The 16,762-nt window shown below is 43.4% G+C and overlaps 1 protein-coding gene across 1 annotated transcript in view; it reads left to right on the top strand.

The window, feature by feature from the left end:
- The window catches only part of LOC8042252 (otoferlin), a 124,898-nt gene extending 108,137 nt beyond the window's left edge, over window positions 1-16,761 (top strand). Inside the window, exons 36-48 of the mRNA XM_042287053.1 lie at window positions 715-849; window positions 1,537-1,680; window positions 2,363-2,490; window positions 3,420-3,590; window positions 4,684-4,842; window positions 5,245-5,380; window positions 6,277-6,365; window positions 6,766-6,864; window positions 7,331-7,378; window positions 11,055-11,245; window positions 12,549-12,727; window positions 14,433-14,533; window positions 16,581-16,761. Of these exons, the coding sequence (XP_042142987.1) occupies window positions 715-849; window positions 1,537-1,680; window positions 2,363-2,490; window positions 3,420-3,590; window positions 4,684-4,842; window positions 5,245-5,380; window positions 6,277-6,365; window positions 6,766-6,864; window positions 7,331-7,378; window positions 11,055-11,245; window positions 12,549-12,727; window positions 14,433-14,533; window positions 16,581-16,761 (1,761 nt within the window). The remainder of the gene's footprint in view (window positions 1-714; window positions 850-1,536; window positions 1,681-2,362; window positions 2,491-3,419; window positions 3,591-4,683; window positions 4,843-5,244; window positions 5,381-6,276; window positions 6,366-6,765; window positions 6,865-7,330; window positions 7,379-11,054; window positions 11,246-12,548; window positions 12,728-14,432; window positions 14,534-16,580) is intronic.
- Window position 16,762: the final 1 nt, after the last annotated feature.

Below are 16,762 nucleotides of genomic sequence, written 5' to 3'. Positions count from 1 at the left end.
CATTTCTGGCCGCTTGAGGCCACTTTCGATGCATGGGTGGAATAGGACGCTAAACACATCGGTTGGAGACACGTTTGTGGCACCGTAGTGTTACGACCTAGGTATTTAGGAATGGCTGTTGCTGTTAGAGGGGATGGCCGTCCAGAGTTCATGCTTCTTCTTCAAACAATGGACTCTCAATTTTGGTTTCAGAGTGTTAAAAATGAAAGAATGCTAAAAAAAAAAAAATTCTGAGAGCACCAAAGCACTTTTTACGAGTTGTGAATGCGAAAGCATGGATGTCGTTCTTCGCGCCGCGGCCGCGCTGATCCTCTCGGCTTCTCGGCCGTTTCTGCTCCTTTCGGCGGGAGCCACAGCGCCATGGAGTGTGGGGTGGTGTTCCTTAGAACTACGCCGCGCGCGAGCCAATGGGAGGTCATCGATCAGTTCGCTGCTACAGACTACAGGCTCCGCTTCATATGACTGGAGAATTTAGGTGCCGTTTGGCGCGGCTTCAAAAGCTGATAACGCCGTTTCGCTCGATGGAACAATCAATGCGTTTGCATTCAAAAAAAAAAAAAGATAAAAAGCGAGAACTGGACAAAGAACTCGGGATGGTTTCTTCTTTGCTTATGCTTTTTGTTTCATCATTAGAGTTCACAAAAAGACATCCTTGTAAAATTGTTACAAAACGCCCTTGTATCGCTTGGATTTTTTTTGCGCTTTCTGTCCTAGATCTATTCTACGGAGTTGGAGAACGTGCCCGAGTTCAACGGTTTCCGCGAATGGCTGCACACCTTCGAGCTTTATCGGGGAAAGAGGAGCGGGGACGATCTGGACGATCAGAGTCGGGTCGTTGGACTCTTCAAGGTACGCCTTTTGACCCTCACTCCTTTATTATACGTGACGCGGCTCCGGAAGGAGCCAACTTGTTTCAGAATATATTTGTTTCCATTATAAAATCCCCGTTTATGGCTCTTCTGCCTTGCGAAAGTAATATTTAAAATACTAGCTCATGAAATTTTAAATAGAACTCCATAGAGGTGGTAAATAAGCGAAAAAGAAGAACGCTGAAAAGGAAAAAAAAAAAAAACGCTTCCGCTCACATGCTTGGAATTATACAAATTAAGGAAATTCGTCGTTCTTATGAAACCTTTCTTTGCATACAATTTTAAACACAGACTAAGTCAACAAAGGCACCAGAGACACTACTCCAATAACGGGCAGCCTTTGAGAAAATACTACGTTCTCTCAGATTTAATAAACGTTCCCTAGAACTACACGAGTTACACTCTTGGACAGAGGTAAAAGATAAATCGAAAGAGGGGTGCTGGTGTTTGAACTGCGAAGTATTGCCAAACACAATTTCCTTTTTTCTAGTTTTTGTTTTCGTTAGTGATATTGTATCTATTGGTTCGAAATAATTTGAGCATGGTTGTGGATGCCATGGTCCCGCGCTAAAGCGCTCGAGAACCTATAAGACCATTAAAACAATTATTAGCAAATTATTATATAATAAAATATTTTATCACATTTAACGCGTAATGTACAAACCAGGGTTCCTTGCAAGTCTACAAGTTCCCACTACCGAAGGACATCCAAGAGCACACGATCACGGGAGCCGACCCTCAGTACGGCCTCTTTCAAGGACTCCCGAGCAATGATCCCATTCATGTCCTTATCAGGGTTTATGTTGTGAAGGTAACTGCACCCTCATACCTTCTCACTGCATGCGCCTTGCTCCTTTTCGGATATGGGTTGTAAAACATTTTTTTGTTTTATCTAAGCACGTAAGGCTTCACGCATTCCTACACTATATACAAAAAACAGGACTATCCGAACAAAATATGGATGTATGGTTCAATATACTATTACGGCTGATAACGTATTGGTAGTATAGATGACCTCATTTGATATAAGTGGGCAAACAGCGAAGAAACTGAAGCCAGAAGAAATACATTATTCATTAAAAAAAATGTCTTCATGAATCCTTCAAACTCTCCAAAAATCGTCTACTAGGGCTTCAATCGAAATCGCAAATAGACATGACTCCCGCACTCCCCTCCACCCCTCCCCCCAACTAATGATGACCGTCCGGCCTCTGGCTGTGACAACCACGCTAGTATTTCCTTTTCGCGAGACTTCTCTCTCTCTCTCTTTACAACATCATACCTGACTCAAAACAAATAACGCAAGTAGTGCAAGATACCTTGTTTAAAGAACAGCTAAATGTAAAATGACGTGGCGATCTGAGGCCTAGAAACGCATTCAGAAGGGTTAAGAGATATTTTTGCCTATCTCCCGCGTTCTTTGTTTTCTTTTCAAGCATTTTATTTGGTTGCCTAGGCTTTACGGATTTGGTGGTTCTGAAACTTTTGTACAGGCCACCGACCTGCATCCGGCTGACATGAACGGAAAGGCAGACCCTTACATCGTAATAAACCTCGGCAGCAAGCGCAACAGTGACAAGGAAAACTATATTTCGAAACAACTCAACCCCGTGTTTGGAAAGTACGTACATTTTTCGTCACCAGCAACCGCGAACATCTTTGAATGACGATCTGCCTTTGTGAATAAGTTCGTATACCTAAGCGATGTGTCTTGTGTAGGAACGTTAAAGGTGGACCTACGTATTTTAGACTTATAAACGAAAGCGAAACTTAAGGAATAATTAAAACATATCGGGTTTTCGACATCGTTTGTTCAAGAGGCCTTGTAGGTTTACCTTTATTTTTTTCCGAAATATTCTATGTCTGGTCACAATTCACAAGCATAAAATTGTTTGACGTGACGAGATTGCTATACTAATTACAGGTACGGTACCGTTTAAAACCGTGAGGACGCAAAACTAACAAACACTACTTGCTACCAGATTAGTTGTGATTTTGTTGCGCCTTTTCTGCTAGAGTTTCAAGTCAAAGTACGGGTTAAATACAACTCTAATTACCGGTTCAATAAGTAGTTATCTAGAGATACCGCGATTGTTTGTGTGAAATATAAATGCTGTGATTATACATGCTAGACCGACCTATGCTTTGCTTTTTAAACCAAACTTGAACCGCGAACTGCTTTCAAACAGTGCTCAGCATGAACATTTTTTTTTTGACGGTTGACCCCTAAATGCAAGACAAATACTAATGCAATTTGCTGACATTTGAGGACGAAACTACGGGAAAACGCCTAAAGACCGGGTGGTACTTATAATATGCCTAGTCATAAAATAAGCATAAAAAGGTGGGCAGGCAGCTGGCATTAGTCTTACGGAGATAAATATAAACATAACAGGCGTATTATCCTCGATACTGCTAAAAATTGTTAGTTCTAGCACAGAGTAAAACAAGAGCAACTTAGTAGTGGGCTAGCTTAGAATAAGATAGCTTATAGCCTTGTACTGCCTTACCCTGGCAAGGGTATTCATGAAGGGGCTCCTGCTGTCTCAGGTGCTTTGAGATGGAAGCCACGTTCCCCCAGGACTCGCTTCTGAACGTTCAAATTTACGACTGGGATCTCCTGGGCAGCGACGACCTGATCGGGGAAACCAAGATCGACCTGGAGAACCGCTTCTACAGCAGGCACAGGGCCACCTGCGGAATACCCCAGAAGTATGAGACGTGAGTGCCTTCCTTCTGCACACTGCACCGTCGACGGTCTGAGTCATAGTTTGCTTGCAAGTACTTCAGCACTCTAAAAAAAATCCGTGGCTTTTTGTCATAGCGGAAGAAGAAGTGGCAGCGATAGCTGCAATCGCATAAAGCAGCACCCACTTTTATGAATGTAAACTCTTTATATATTTGATCACTCAGAGCACAGCCTCGTGGTCACTAAAGTTTGCAAGAAAGGGAGCACACTGAACAGATGACGCGGCGTCTCAGTAGGTACCGTCACAAGTGGTGGGTTGTTTTACATCTGGTAGTATTCGGCACCTGTGTTCTACGGTATTGAATGTGTGGCGGCGTCAGCAGCCAAACGTAGAAGACACTGCCGCCTAGCGAGAGCCAAATGCGCGAGCGTTGCCTGACGTCACGGAGTGGCGAAACGCCCGACGCCTCGAATGCAGCTGCGAATTCCCCGTAACAGCAATCTGCCCGGTTGTCTACGTACGCTCCTGCTGGTGACTCGGAGAGCTAATCACTGCGACCAGCGAAGAGGACTTGAAGTATGACGAGGACGAACATATATTTGAGCTTAGAAATTAAGTTTGAGAAGTGACACTGAGCACGATGTGTGAGCACGTGACACATGTCATGCGCAATGTAATTTCGAGTCCCTTATTCTTAAGACTACACATATGCTTTCAGCTTCATCGTCAGTTAAGCTTCCTCCGCAGTACTGATTAGTCGACGATCCTCTGTTATAGATTAAAGGAAACTGAGACTAGCAAAACATGACATAGACATGCTAATTCGACCAAAGGTATACTTAAGAGTTGCATATAATCTCGGTCAAAATTACATGTATACGGTTTTGAGCGTGAAGAGATGATAAACTGCTCTCCGCTGCGCACACATTTTTTTAGTCTTACTTCGTTAAGTTAGCCTTTGAATTCATGCGCATGGTAACTCGAAACGCTAGTATCATATCATTTTATTGTCCCTGCCACATGGAGTCACATCACTGTGCACCAGAGTCCTCTGTTTTGTCAGCAGTCGACCTGGTCGTATGGCTGTACTTAGTGACGTCACTGATGATGTCCAACTTTGGCAGGTATGGTCCAAACCAATGGCGGGATCCTCTCAGGCCAATACAAGTCCTGGCTAAACTGTGCCGAGATACGAAGCTCGATGGGCCACACTTCGCACCCAACAGGGTTCGCGTCGGCAACAAGACCTTCACTTTTCGGTCTGACATGGAAGAAGAGGGTCAGTACTCTTATCTGACTATTTTCGTTCATCTTGACGCGGTTGTGCAAGCAAAAGATGCTTGAACCAGCCATCCATAGTCCCACCCGTGTGCAATAGCGAAACACTTTAAGATAAACGTTGGTGCAATCATTGTTCTGAACATACACAAATCCGTAATTTGTGACTCCCAAATAACTGCAGCACGCATCACTAAAACGAACTTAGGTCATTCTTACTCAGCACCTAACGTTTCTGTTCGCCAAGGCTTTCATGTTTATTGCGCCACCGCGAAACATATTAAAATGACTTAATTTTTTATGCCTAAAAGCACGCACTCAAACATTGCACTGAACGCGTACAGAAACACAATTGTTGCCGGAATTACAGCCACTTTCGGATTTTTCTTTTTTTTTTTTTTAGATAGCAAACTGAGCGACGAGCATCAAAGCCTCGCTGTCCTCAACCGCTGGGAAGAGGTGCCCAAAGTCGGGTGTCCTCTCGTGCCCGAACACGTTGAAACTCGGGCCCTGTATCACCCTGACAAGCCTGGTATTGAACAGGTGACTCTTACCACTTCTATTGCTCTCTTACTCTACGGAACCAACTCTTTGCATGCTGTTTGTGCTTTAAAGCGCCGTAGGTACGTAGCCTGATTAATCTACGTACTCCAAAACTTTACATATTTATTATCGCGAATTAGCTTTACTTTTTGGAAACGTTATGTTGGAAATTTTCTTTACAAGTTCTGACGAAGGCTATTACGCGTAAGGAACCTAACCGCGTCGCAAATCCGTACGCGACTGCCAATCAATTATAGTGTTTCCAGTGACAAGGGTTGGCAGCAGTTTATTGATTTTTATTGTTTTGTGTACATTAAACATAAGTTAAAATACTATAGCAATGCATTCACAATGACATAAAAGCGTACTAAAAAGACTCGCTGGACGTGTTAGGATAAATTTGTGAACGAACGTTTTAAGCGCAATGCTAAAAAAGGCAGGAACACGAACTCACGTCCTTAAATACACATTTTACATGGAAAGTCAAGCAGACGCATAATATGCAGTCTGCTTATGAAGCTTACACGACCATTGTTTACTACTGGCATCCCTTGGGTAACCACCTTGATAATATAATCAAACGAGAAAAGCTACCGTGCCGAACTTTTGGATAAGTTACCGTTCAGGCGAAATCGGAGCTATCTACTTTCTAGTCCGGATTACACCTTAAAACGTTTCTTAACAGAAGACGGGCTCACCGAAGGAAACTTCACAGCACGATAGAGATGATTCAATTTAAGAGGGTTAAAACAAATATTTCACGCGATATAGCATATCAGGATTATAGCCTTCAAAGCTTTATTGTCTTGCTTCTCTCTTACGCGCATCCACTGACTCGCTTTACTAAGTCAATATTTTCTCTATTTAACTGATAATATATCACTTTCTGGTTGTAGGGAAAATTAGAGATGTGGGTCGACATGTTTCCAATGGACATGCCCCTCCCTGGCCCTCCAGTAGACATATCTCCCAGGAAGCCAAAGAGGTTAGGATCTGCGATCTCATTGGAAATTTCGCTATAAGTTGTATGGTGCAAACAGCCGGCGCATATAGGTTTTTTTGATTTATTACTCCATTTTTATGAATACAAATTCAATGTGATTTAACAGGAATCTTTTGAGTTAAAAGCGAATTGACCTAATATTCGAAGGTTAAGTAAGCGGACGGTTAATTTGACTCTATTCAAACTCACCATAGCTTTAAAATTATAAAAAAAAAAGTCTCAGAGGTTGCAATAGAAAATCATAACTATATAAAATTAAAATAGAACGATAATAACAACTGAATTGCCAATAATAATAATGGCTAACAAGCCATGAATTGTATGTTATTTATCCTCTTTGCTGAATCTATTCCTAACATGTGCATATTTTGTGCTTTTGAAGCTATGAACTACGAGTAATCATCTGGAACACCGACGACGTTGTTCTTGAAGACGATGCCTTTTTCACGGGTGAAAAAATGAGCGATATTTATGTGAAGGGGTGAGTAACAATTTACTTTTGCAGTTTGACATTACAAATCATGTGTCTCACGCTTTTTAGTTCTATCGTTTAGAAAAAAATACTTAGGTTATAAAATATTTCATATGGTAAAATATCGGATTCAAACCTTGGTCACTCAGAAATAAAGAAAAAAAAAAACATATTTGGCTGATGTGCGTTCTGTTTTTCTCAGTTAAACTCTTCATCTTTTTTTGAATTTGTGATTAAGCACAAATAATTGATGTTTCGGTTAGGGCCATCAGGGAAAATCGTTAAAAAGCTGAATGTAATCCGATCATAATAGGCACAAACTGATAGATACCGGGGAAGAAGTCTGAATCAAAAACTACATAAACAATCTTGCTGTTTCTAACTTCGACTGTTCTCGTATTATTTAGAGGGAGTAAATATGGTGCAGAACACAGCATGCTGTAAGGTTATTATTGAACTTCCCTTTTTGTTTCAGTTGGCTCAAGGGTCAAGAAGACACCCAATGCACCGATATACACTACAGGCAAGCCGCTTTCGATTACTGGGATCTAAATATTCTAACATATACGACCGCCTATATCTTTTTATAGAACGTTCTGGCACATGCTTTCACCGAAATATTCTTAGTCTATCGCGTTTTTTAGGGGCGAAGCTCCTTAGGGTCTAGCCTTGTCCGTCCGTCCGTCCCTGCTCACATAAAAAGAAAAAAATGTTTGCGCAGTTGACAGGATTCGAGCCTGTCCGGGGAGACCCCAAATGGATTTCTAGCCCATCGTCCTAACCACTCGGCCACGTCTGCGTGACGAGTAGGGGGCTCTGAGATGTGGTAGTAACTCAAGAGCTGGGGTTTCTGTCATGGATGAAACGTTGCATGTAACCGCTCAACCTTTAAATATGAGAGGGCGCTGCGGTCAAATGCGTATGTAATCGCGTTAAACTTTGCATCCATTGGCTCAACGTTTATAGACGAGAGGGCGGTGCGGTCAAATGATCAAATGCGTGTATAACCACGTTCCATACCACACATTCTCTTTCTGACATGGACCGTTGACTTAAGCGGTGGAGATGCGCTCCCACGGCTTCTAGCGGATCCAAGCTCATCCGCTAGAAGAACCACTGGCTCTGCATTAAACCGACCATAAAGCGGTAATAATGAAGTCGAAACGCAACCCGGAACTCAGCATTACCTATGAACAATACAACAAAATCAGCACCATCAGCACTACCTATGAACAATAAAATCAGTATCATCAGCACCACCAGAGCTTCGCCCCAATCAACATCATTCACCACGTGGAGATGCGGTCATTTTATTTAAATTATTCGTTTAGGCGGAAAATATTAGAATGCTTTAGTAGATCGTTCCGTCACTTCTGCTACGCTATAAGCAATCCGCTACGACCTCCGCTATCTGTGGCGTAGCGGAACCACCGTTTTAGTAGAACGTTCGCAACCTTCTACAGATTACAGCATTACCAGAGCTAACGCAATATGCCATTAGCGGCTCTTTCAGACACTAAGACTCGGGTATAACAAGTATTTCTAAGACAAATATTTGAAATATGTCTTTATTAATGTATTGATTTTATTTGAATGTATTTCTTTTATTGAATAAGGTGCTAACCTTTGCTTGTTCCCTTTTAAGTAAATGACAATTACGTTTGTAATTAAATACAACTGACGGCCAAGCTGTCCAAGCCAATCCGATATGAATCAAGCGCAAAAGCCACCGACCGAAAACTTCAATAATAACTAACAACCTTAGCTCCTCTGTTGTGTCGTTGTTCACCGAAAATGAAAAGACACGGAAATCCCTAAGGTCCGCCTCCTCGCTCCCTTCCTTGTTTGGTTCTTTCCTCACGGCAAAATTGACCGAGCAGAAAGCCGGACCCTCCGCTCTCAGCATCACAGATTGCGAAGCTTTTCTTTTTCTTTTTTTTCCGTGGCCGTATTTAGCTTGTCCGCCTTTTGTAGTCCTGGAACGGCTTTGTCGAGGCTATTTCTCGTAGCTACAAGACATAATCCGCCTCTCAGAATCACGATAACCACGATCTCGAAGCGGACAGACCGGACAGGCGCGGAGTTGCGGCCATCTTGAATTGCTTCCCTCGCTGGCTCTCCCTGATCTCATCAAGACTCGTTCTCGCGAGACTCACGCTGGCAGGCCTGGTACTCTCCTCGCTATTTTCGTCCAATAGCGCGCCTCCGCTGGCTTCCGCAGCTCCACGATCTTTCCGCTAGCAGCGCGCATGCTCAGTAGCGTCGTCACTGCAGCGCATAGCCGTAGCGGGAGAACCAAAATGATCTAAAAAAACTCTCTATTGATGTGTATGCGAATGCTGTGCATACAGTCGCACCTGGCTTCCTACACAAACACAAGGGTGGTCGCTATCCTCTAACCTTTGGATGGAGCGCCTATTTCATATTAACGTATTTCATAAAGGCTGTTTCACAGATATGCGTTTGGTTGCAACCGAATAGGGTGTGCAACATTGTGCTTTTTTGTGATCGGTTGCAATGAGTGGACATATTGGTGATATATCTACGGAGTAGCTCTGGGACGCTTACACTCTAAAAGAGGGTGTAGTCTTACACCCTTTTGGTCCCATATAATACACCCAAAACCAGCTTGACGGACAGCGCACTGATGTCGATCTTATAGCCCCAAACCTTTACAAGGGACGACGGTGCGATATAACTTATTGAACTGCTAAACTACTATCAAAGACATAACAAAACAAAAATTCCGAGCGTTTGCAGTAAACTCAAGAAAACCCCGGTAATTGTTTTTTGTCATTAACACGCACATTAGTTGTTTTAATAAGTAGTACCACTTGGACTATCAAGCCGGTCGTGAAAGTTGGTACGTAGGTTTGACGTGAGTGCGCCCGTACGTCGAGCTGATATTTTGGGGTATATTATATGGGGCAGGGGGTGTAAGACTATAACCTCTTTTTTTTTCTGAGAGTGTGCGATTTCCATAGATTTCCTAAATTTGGTTGCGCATCATCTTTTCATCACCATGGGATTGAAACCCTCTTGACAATATTAAAAATGACCATTTCTTACAGGTAAAACGTACATTTGCTTTCTCAAAATCCGCAAGACCCTGACTCTACTTAAATGTAGTTCCAGGACTGCCTCGTAGATGGCACCAGCGTACCAGTGTGTTCTCTCGTCGTAGTGAGGACAAAGCAGCACAGCGCACTCAGTTGCAACCAAACGCAAGCATGTGATCTAGCCATAATGATATCCTTAAAGGGCAACTCCGCTTAATTTCAAAAATTTTGAGATAGTGGCCGATTTTGCTTTTTGAAGCACTCAAAAACAATCCCCAATCTTTTGTTTCGCGAAAAATAAAATATTTTTCGTGTAATTTTACTTTAGCCATGATTACAAACCGAAACCGAAACGGTGGCAAAGCCGGACAACATTGTATATTCGGCATCACTGAGCATGTACACCCACGTGATATACAAGGGAAGAAGGAGCTCCCCTCTTATCAGGATCCCCCTTTGTGCCTCCTAGATTAGCACAGGCGTCGCTATTCTCCTCCCAGAAGATTATAGAAGATTAACCTGTCACTCAAAATTCTTACAAAAACAGCTTCCCTCTCCTCCTTTTACTTGGTGTTCAAAAGCATGGGATGTAACACAGGCCGCGCTCAACGAGGCGATCGGCGTATCAGTAGTATCAATAGTCGAGCGCCGGGCCGGCCGAGCGCGTCACTCACGTCTTTCACGGCGCTAACGCCACCCGTGCTCTCCAAAAAAAAAAAAAAAAAAAAAAAAAGGAAGAAGAAGTTGTACATGCTTGATGACGTCGCGGACGTGCCGGGAGAAGGAATTTGGAGGAAGCGGAAATGCAGCCGGGCAGTGTTGTCTGGCCCGCACGTCTTATCCAAAACCAGCGGATTCGTGCTTGTCAAACTTTGACAGCGATTTTAATGAACTTCTAGGCGGAATTCCGTCGTAATATTTGCCAGGGGGGTTTTGTAGATGATAACAAAGAGAACTGTATAGTTTTGCACTACTGGAAAAGAAGCGGAGTTGCCCTTTAAGGACAACTTCCTAAATGTCACCGCGCCTGATAAGTGGAGTCTAATCTACGTTGTACGTATGCCCGAGAAGTCCCTTTCCAATAATGCTGCGATTAGAATTCGCAGAGCTTTCTGACAGAGATTGCCCATACGTGTTCAGGTCCCTGACTGGCGAAGGCAACTTCAACTGGCGTTTCCTGTTTCCTTTTGACTACCTGCCGGCCGAAGAGAAGATTGTCATCTCACGCAAGGAGTCCCTTTTTTCTTGGGACGAGACCGAGTGCAAGATCCCAGCCCGACTAGAGCTGCAGGTCTGGGATGCAGATCATTTTTCGGCGGACGACTTTCTGGGTACGTGCTTCATTCTTCTACAAAAAAACAAGAAAAACCCCACTGCAGCATGTTTGCAGCGCCGCTAGTTTTTAACGGAGCAACGCTCTTCTAGCTAAACAATAAGTGGGTGTAAAGTTTCATGCAGTTACTTAAACAGTTTGCTAGCTTTAGGTGTAATACGACTATGTTTATTATGAGATATGATCCCCGTCATGTCATCCTCTCATTGGCCAGAACCTATGACATGAATTTATGTCGATGAACTGGGGGTCATTTAATGTTTAATAATTGGACAAAAAAAAAACTCAGTCAATCTTGGAGGTGAGGCAGAAGCTTGATATTTTTTTATTTGGGTAGTTTCGCCAGTTGAGTACGAGTGCTAACTAGGGTCCTTTGACGTGCACCACGCAGTAGCGATTACACGACTGCACGCCGGTACGGTTTTTATCTAGATCGAAACAAGTCAGGATGGAAATTAAACACGCATTCTGCAGGTTTTGTTGCGCGAGATTTTGTTCTACTTGGAGTCAAAACACCAGCTGCAGTTTCCACTCCAGCTGGAGCGCGCTATCAGAATCGGCTTCCGCCCGAAGTTAATTTAACAATAAAAAAAAAAATGCACTCCCTAGCCTATACCTGAATCTGACAGGCGGATATATTCATATTTGTTAATATACTCTTGATAACCACTGACATGTTTCAATAATGTTTTAAAATTAGGTTGGACGCTTTAGCAGAAAACTCCAACATAAAAAACGACCGCATGATTCAGAGACTCTCTCCGACATAGTCGAATTAGATTCGTCTCTCAAGTATTTGCCTTTCTGACTTTTTAACTGATATTCTGTTTTAAGTAAAAAAAATCTGCAAAACTAGTTTTAATAATTTGCAATAAACACATATTAAAAGTTTATATACAAAGTAAATGAAATTTTTTGTTACTGCTGTATTTGGAAGTCAAATATTTTTTACGTGGCCATTGGCGTTAACCCTTTATTTGATTTTTAACGAGACTTTTGCTCTTCGCTTTTTTTTTCGCATTTAGCACCAGAATGATTGCCCTCTGTGGATCTACAATAAAAAAAGAACTGGTGAAAAATAAAAACTATCTTATTTTTATGGGGAAGTGGAAACACGTTTCGGTACGAGTATTGTTGCATTCAGATAAGGACCCGTAATGGGTGGCAATAAGACTAACTTGCTATAAACATCGTGTAAGATTACGAATTTGTTTGTTGCCGGAGTGATCCTTCGTTTAACATAATCAGCTCTCACTTTCTCAAGAAGCGCAAGGAAAACGCCGAACGTTATTCTTCACCAGGTGCCATCACCTTGGACCTGAACCGCTTTCCTCGGGGAGCCAAGTCGTCCAAGCTATGCAGTCTGGACATGCTCAGGGCAGAGGCCAATGTCCCAACCGTGTCCCTCTTCAAGCAGCGACGGGTCAAGGGCTGGTGGCCCTTCTTCGTCAAGAAAGATAACGATGAGATGGAACTCACGGTACTTGCGCGCCCTTCATTCTTTCGGGTCGTAAAACGGGTTTCGTGTTTTCGGGATTCATTTTTTTTTTTCCCGTCTTCGAAATCGGGAATGTTCTTTCGGGGTAAATACTTTTTTTTTCTTCACAGATTCGGTGTTTTCTGGGGTTAATATTTGGTCGATGAAAAATTGGGGTTCATAGGGACATTAACTTGAAGAAAATAAGACACGGACATTGAATTCATGAGGTTCAAGACAAGATAATCGTGACCTGAACACTTAAAGTCATTCCTGTACCGATGAAAAAGATGAAGCGAGATAAGACGTGTGGTTACGAAGCAAGAAGAAACCTCGCGGACTGTTCGTTTCGTCGACAGCTTCAGTTCGAAGGTTTTCGCTTTTACCCGATTTTGTTAAAACCGACTGATGCGTTAATGTTAAATGTTTATTGGTATTCAAAAAAAAAAAAAAACTTTCAGCATTTTTATTTTGGTAAAGAAGGAAGACCAGCGAAGCTGTACTAATGGCCGTCCGCAAGTCGGCAAGTCAGTCTGGAAAGGCTGGAAAGGTTGCCGCAATCTATGAGTGACGGCGGCAAGCAGACAGCCGGCAAACACAACACACTGGACAACTACCGCCATCTATGAGCGACGGCGGCAATCAAAGTGTTCTCCCGACATTTCTTTGGTACCGCACACGAGCCTGGGGAAACAAGCCCTTAACAGCTCCGCTGTAAAAAAAAAAAAAAAAAGAAAACCAGCAGCCCAGAACTGTAGCTGCTTGCGTTGCAAGGAATCCTGCCGTCTTTAGGTTTAGGTTTGTCTAAACTATGTTTCGACAAAAAGAAAACTGCCTGCACTGGTACATTGATATGACGTAAGCAAGTGAAGCATCATGATGTAGTGTCACTGCGAAAACGTTTTTTTTTTTCTAGGTATATAAACATATTCTTAGCCTTGTCCAGAGATGCGGGTTGTAGTGGGTCACTGACAATTTAAGGGAGCCATGAAACGATTTTTTCTACTTTCGTAAAAACTGTCTAGAATAACACTCTAACGTTAATAACTTAACAAACTAGCCTTCATTTTTCTTTCTAGGCAATTGCAGTCGCCAAAAAAATTCTAAAATGTATGAGCATTGTTGATACCCTCAATTTGCAGTCAGAACAAGCGGCCAGTGGCCTGGTGCCTATCCTATTCCTATGCCTCCAACGTTAATCATAGCCACGCTCTGGGGTCGACAAAGTAAAAAAAAAAAAAAACGCGTTCTGAGCACCGGGCATTGTTAGAGTTTGGCTATTCTCATCACCGTAGCGGTTGGGCACGAGCCACTACCTGAGTGTCAGCCGAGGCATTGATTGTTACGAGTCGAAGTCGAGCACTCACGAAGTTTTCGTGTGATGTCCATGATCCGAGCTCGACTGTCGTCAGGAAGGTTGTTTCGATCCCACAATTACGTCATAAAACTTAACGAAGGCTAAATAGACCCGCATTATCTTCGCAATTTCACCACGACATAAAGGCTTCTTACTTAGTGCTGGTCTGTGCGAGCATACTTGGGCTAGACTAGGGCCAGTACGCCTCTACAAAGTCATGAACATTCCACCTTGACATCGTTTCAGGACACTTTTAAGAAACGCAGGGCAGGGTTTTGCGTTTATTGAGATGTCAGTCTTGCCTGCCGGAAAATAAGGTGGCGTTTTCCCACTTCTCTCTTCGTTCTTCAGGGCAAAGTGGAGGCGGAGCTCCACCTGCTGACAAGGGACGAAGCAGAAAGAAATCCCGCTGGACTTGGACGAAGCGAACCCGATCCTTTGGACAAGCCAAAGTAAGAAGGCCAAAATCAGGCGTAGGACACTGTACTTCGTTTCACGATAGCTTGGCGAACTGTGAAGGCTACGTTCCCTCGCGACTCATAAAGAGCGTCGGAGCGAGGAACGTGACACCACGTCACGGGAGCGTTTGTGTCACTGCGCGAAATGCGAGGCCCGGAAGAACCGGCTTTCCTCTGCTGGCCATGAGTCGTCTGCTGCGAACCCAAGCAACTTCGGGTGAACGTCCACCGGCGAAACATTGCCGTCCGCTAGAGTAGCGAGCTTTTCGGGAAGAGTTCATCAGAGAACCATACGCCCAATTTAGACCGCGAATCTGTGGCGGGTGCTAATGAGAAGTGCGAAGTTTTGAGCGAAAGCGGTTGATTACAGAGCTGTGATCCTTCAAACGCAGTTCAAAACTTAAAAGCCATGCATTGTTATCGACAAAGGGTTGGTCCGAATTAAGTATGGTTAAAAAGTAATATATCTTCGTCTTCCTTCCGAGCCGTGTAGCGTAGTGTCTATAGAGATGCAATCGCGCGAGTTATATTGCCGTTAACAAAACACCAAAACAAAAAGAAGCCTGGAACTACTTTTTCTCGCGGACAGCGCTTTTGCTCTGGCGGTAACGCAGTCTCCGTGGCATCGACCATGGAGTGTTGTCACGTGCCTTGCTCCGACGCCCTCTTTGGGCCGCGGGGTGCCGCAGCCTCCATATTTCGCCAAGTTATTCTGAAAAGGAGCACAGACTCGTTATACGCAAAGTTGGTGCTGAAAGTTTCGCCAATCGGACTTCGGCGAAAAAAAACGCGTCGTCGTCGTCGTCGTCCTCGCAAGACTCCAATCTGCGCGCTCCTTAAACTCTGGCGCCACAACCTTGTTTTCGAGAAGTCAAGGGCTAATATACTCTATTTCACTTTCGGTCCGACCATAACCGCCCGCTACGCTCTGAGGGAACCACTCATCAGCGCCAAAAGTGTAACGCCATGACACTCATTGCATTGGCGCAATTGTTATCACCTGCCAAACAAAAGTCGCACAGGGAATGTTCCACGAGGCTTCTCTTTTTTCTGGTGTGTGATTTGTTTAGCCGGTAAAAGAAACTGACAAAAAAAACACAAGGGCCGTGACGATGCACTTTTGGTACTCCTTGGTTGGCTTCTTTGGACCGCAACGTCGGCTGCGGTCATACTTGAAGTGAAACTGAGTATTATCGCTGGGGTGTATAGGCGTTTTGTGGGGAAAGACATTAGCTAAGTACCAAAGGTGTACTAAAAAGAGCCATGGGACACAGGTATATTTAATAGGGTGATTTAGCAGATCGTTTCTATGACCCTAATAACGATACCCGACTCTCCACCGATGCCTTTGCGCATGCATCTGATCGTAATCGGGTATAGTTATCGTAGGTATTGGAACGATCTTCTAATGCTCCCTAATGGCCTGTAGAGATATACTGTTACGCACAAACTGTGATGCACAATTATCTTGTTTAAAGGTAAACATTTTCGCCGAATGTCCTAGTTCTGGCCATAATTTTATTGTAAAAGGGATCTTGCAGAATTGAACGGACAGGTATACTGCTGGTTGCAATGCATATGAATTTGAGAGGCGCGTAGCCGACTTTATCAGCTAACCGTATTTAAATTAATGAATCAGAAACAAAAATACCACTTGTGTCCTTGCGGTGGGCATAACAAATCGCCGTGAAGTTCAACGCGAGGGACTGAGATATTCAAAGCAGGTGTGATTAACTGAGCATCTTTTGTTTACTTTGATAAAAAAATATCCTGAAAGGTTGAGAGTGGCAGCTGATTTCTTATTGAAAGATGTAGCGTTTTGAAAATTTTGTTGGAATGATTGTCCAAGGAATAACGACATCTACAGGGAAACACCTTGTTTTTATTATTTCGATGCACCGCCATACTCTATTTCTTCTTTCGGGAAGCATGATAACTTTGCATCGGTAAGTCATACGCATCGTCAACATCTCGAAGAGTGCAAAGATATAAAACACGACGTAGTATAAACCGGATCAATATTTCTCCCTCTATCTCGCAGTCGACCAGACTCGTCTTTCATCTGGTTCCTGAACCCGCTCAAGTCAATCCGCTACATCGTGTGGCACCAGTACAAGTGGGCCATCATCAAGACGCTCATCGCCATTATGCTCATCCTCTTACTATGCCTTTTCTTCTACTCCGTGCCGGGGTACACCGTTAAAAAGATCCTCGGCGCTTGAA

This window comes from Ixodes scapularis, unplaced genomic scaffold, assembly GCF_016920785.2.
Source record: "Ixodes scapularis isolate PalLabHiFi unplaced genomic scaffold, ASM1692078v2 PGA_scaffold8__174_contigs__length_109621045, whole genome shotgun sequence".
NCBI lineage: Eukaryota > Metazoa > Arthropoda > Arachnida > Ixodida > Ixodidae > Ixodes > Ixodes scapularis.
This window is presented reverse-complemented; position numbering and strand designations above follow the sequence as displayed.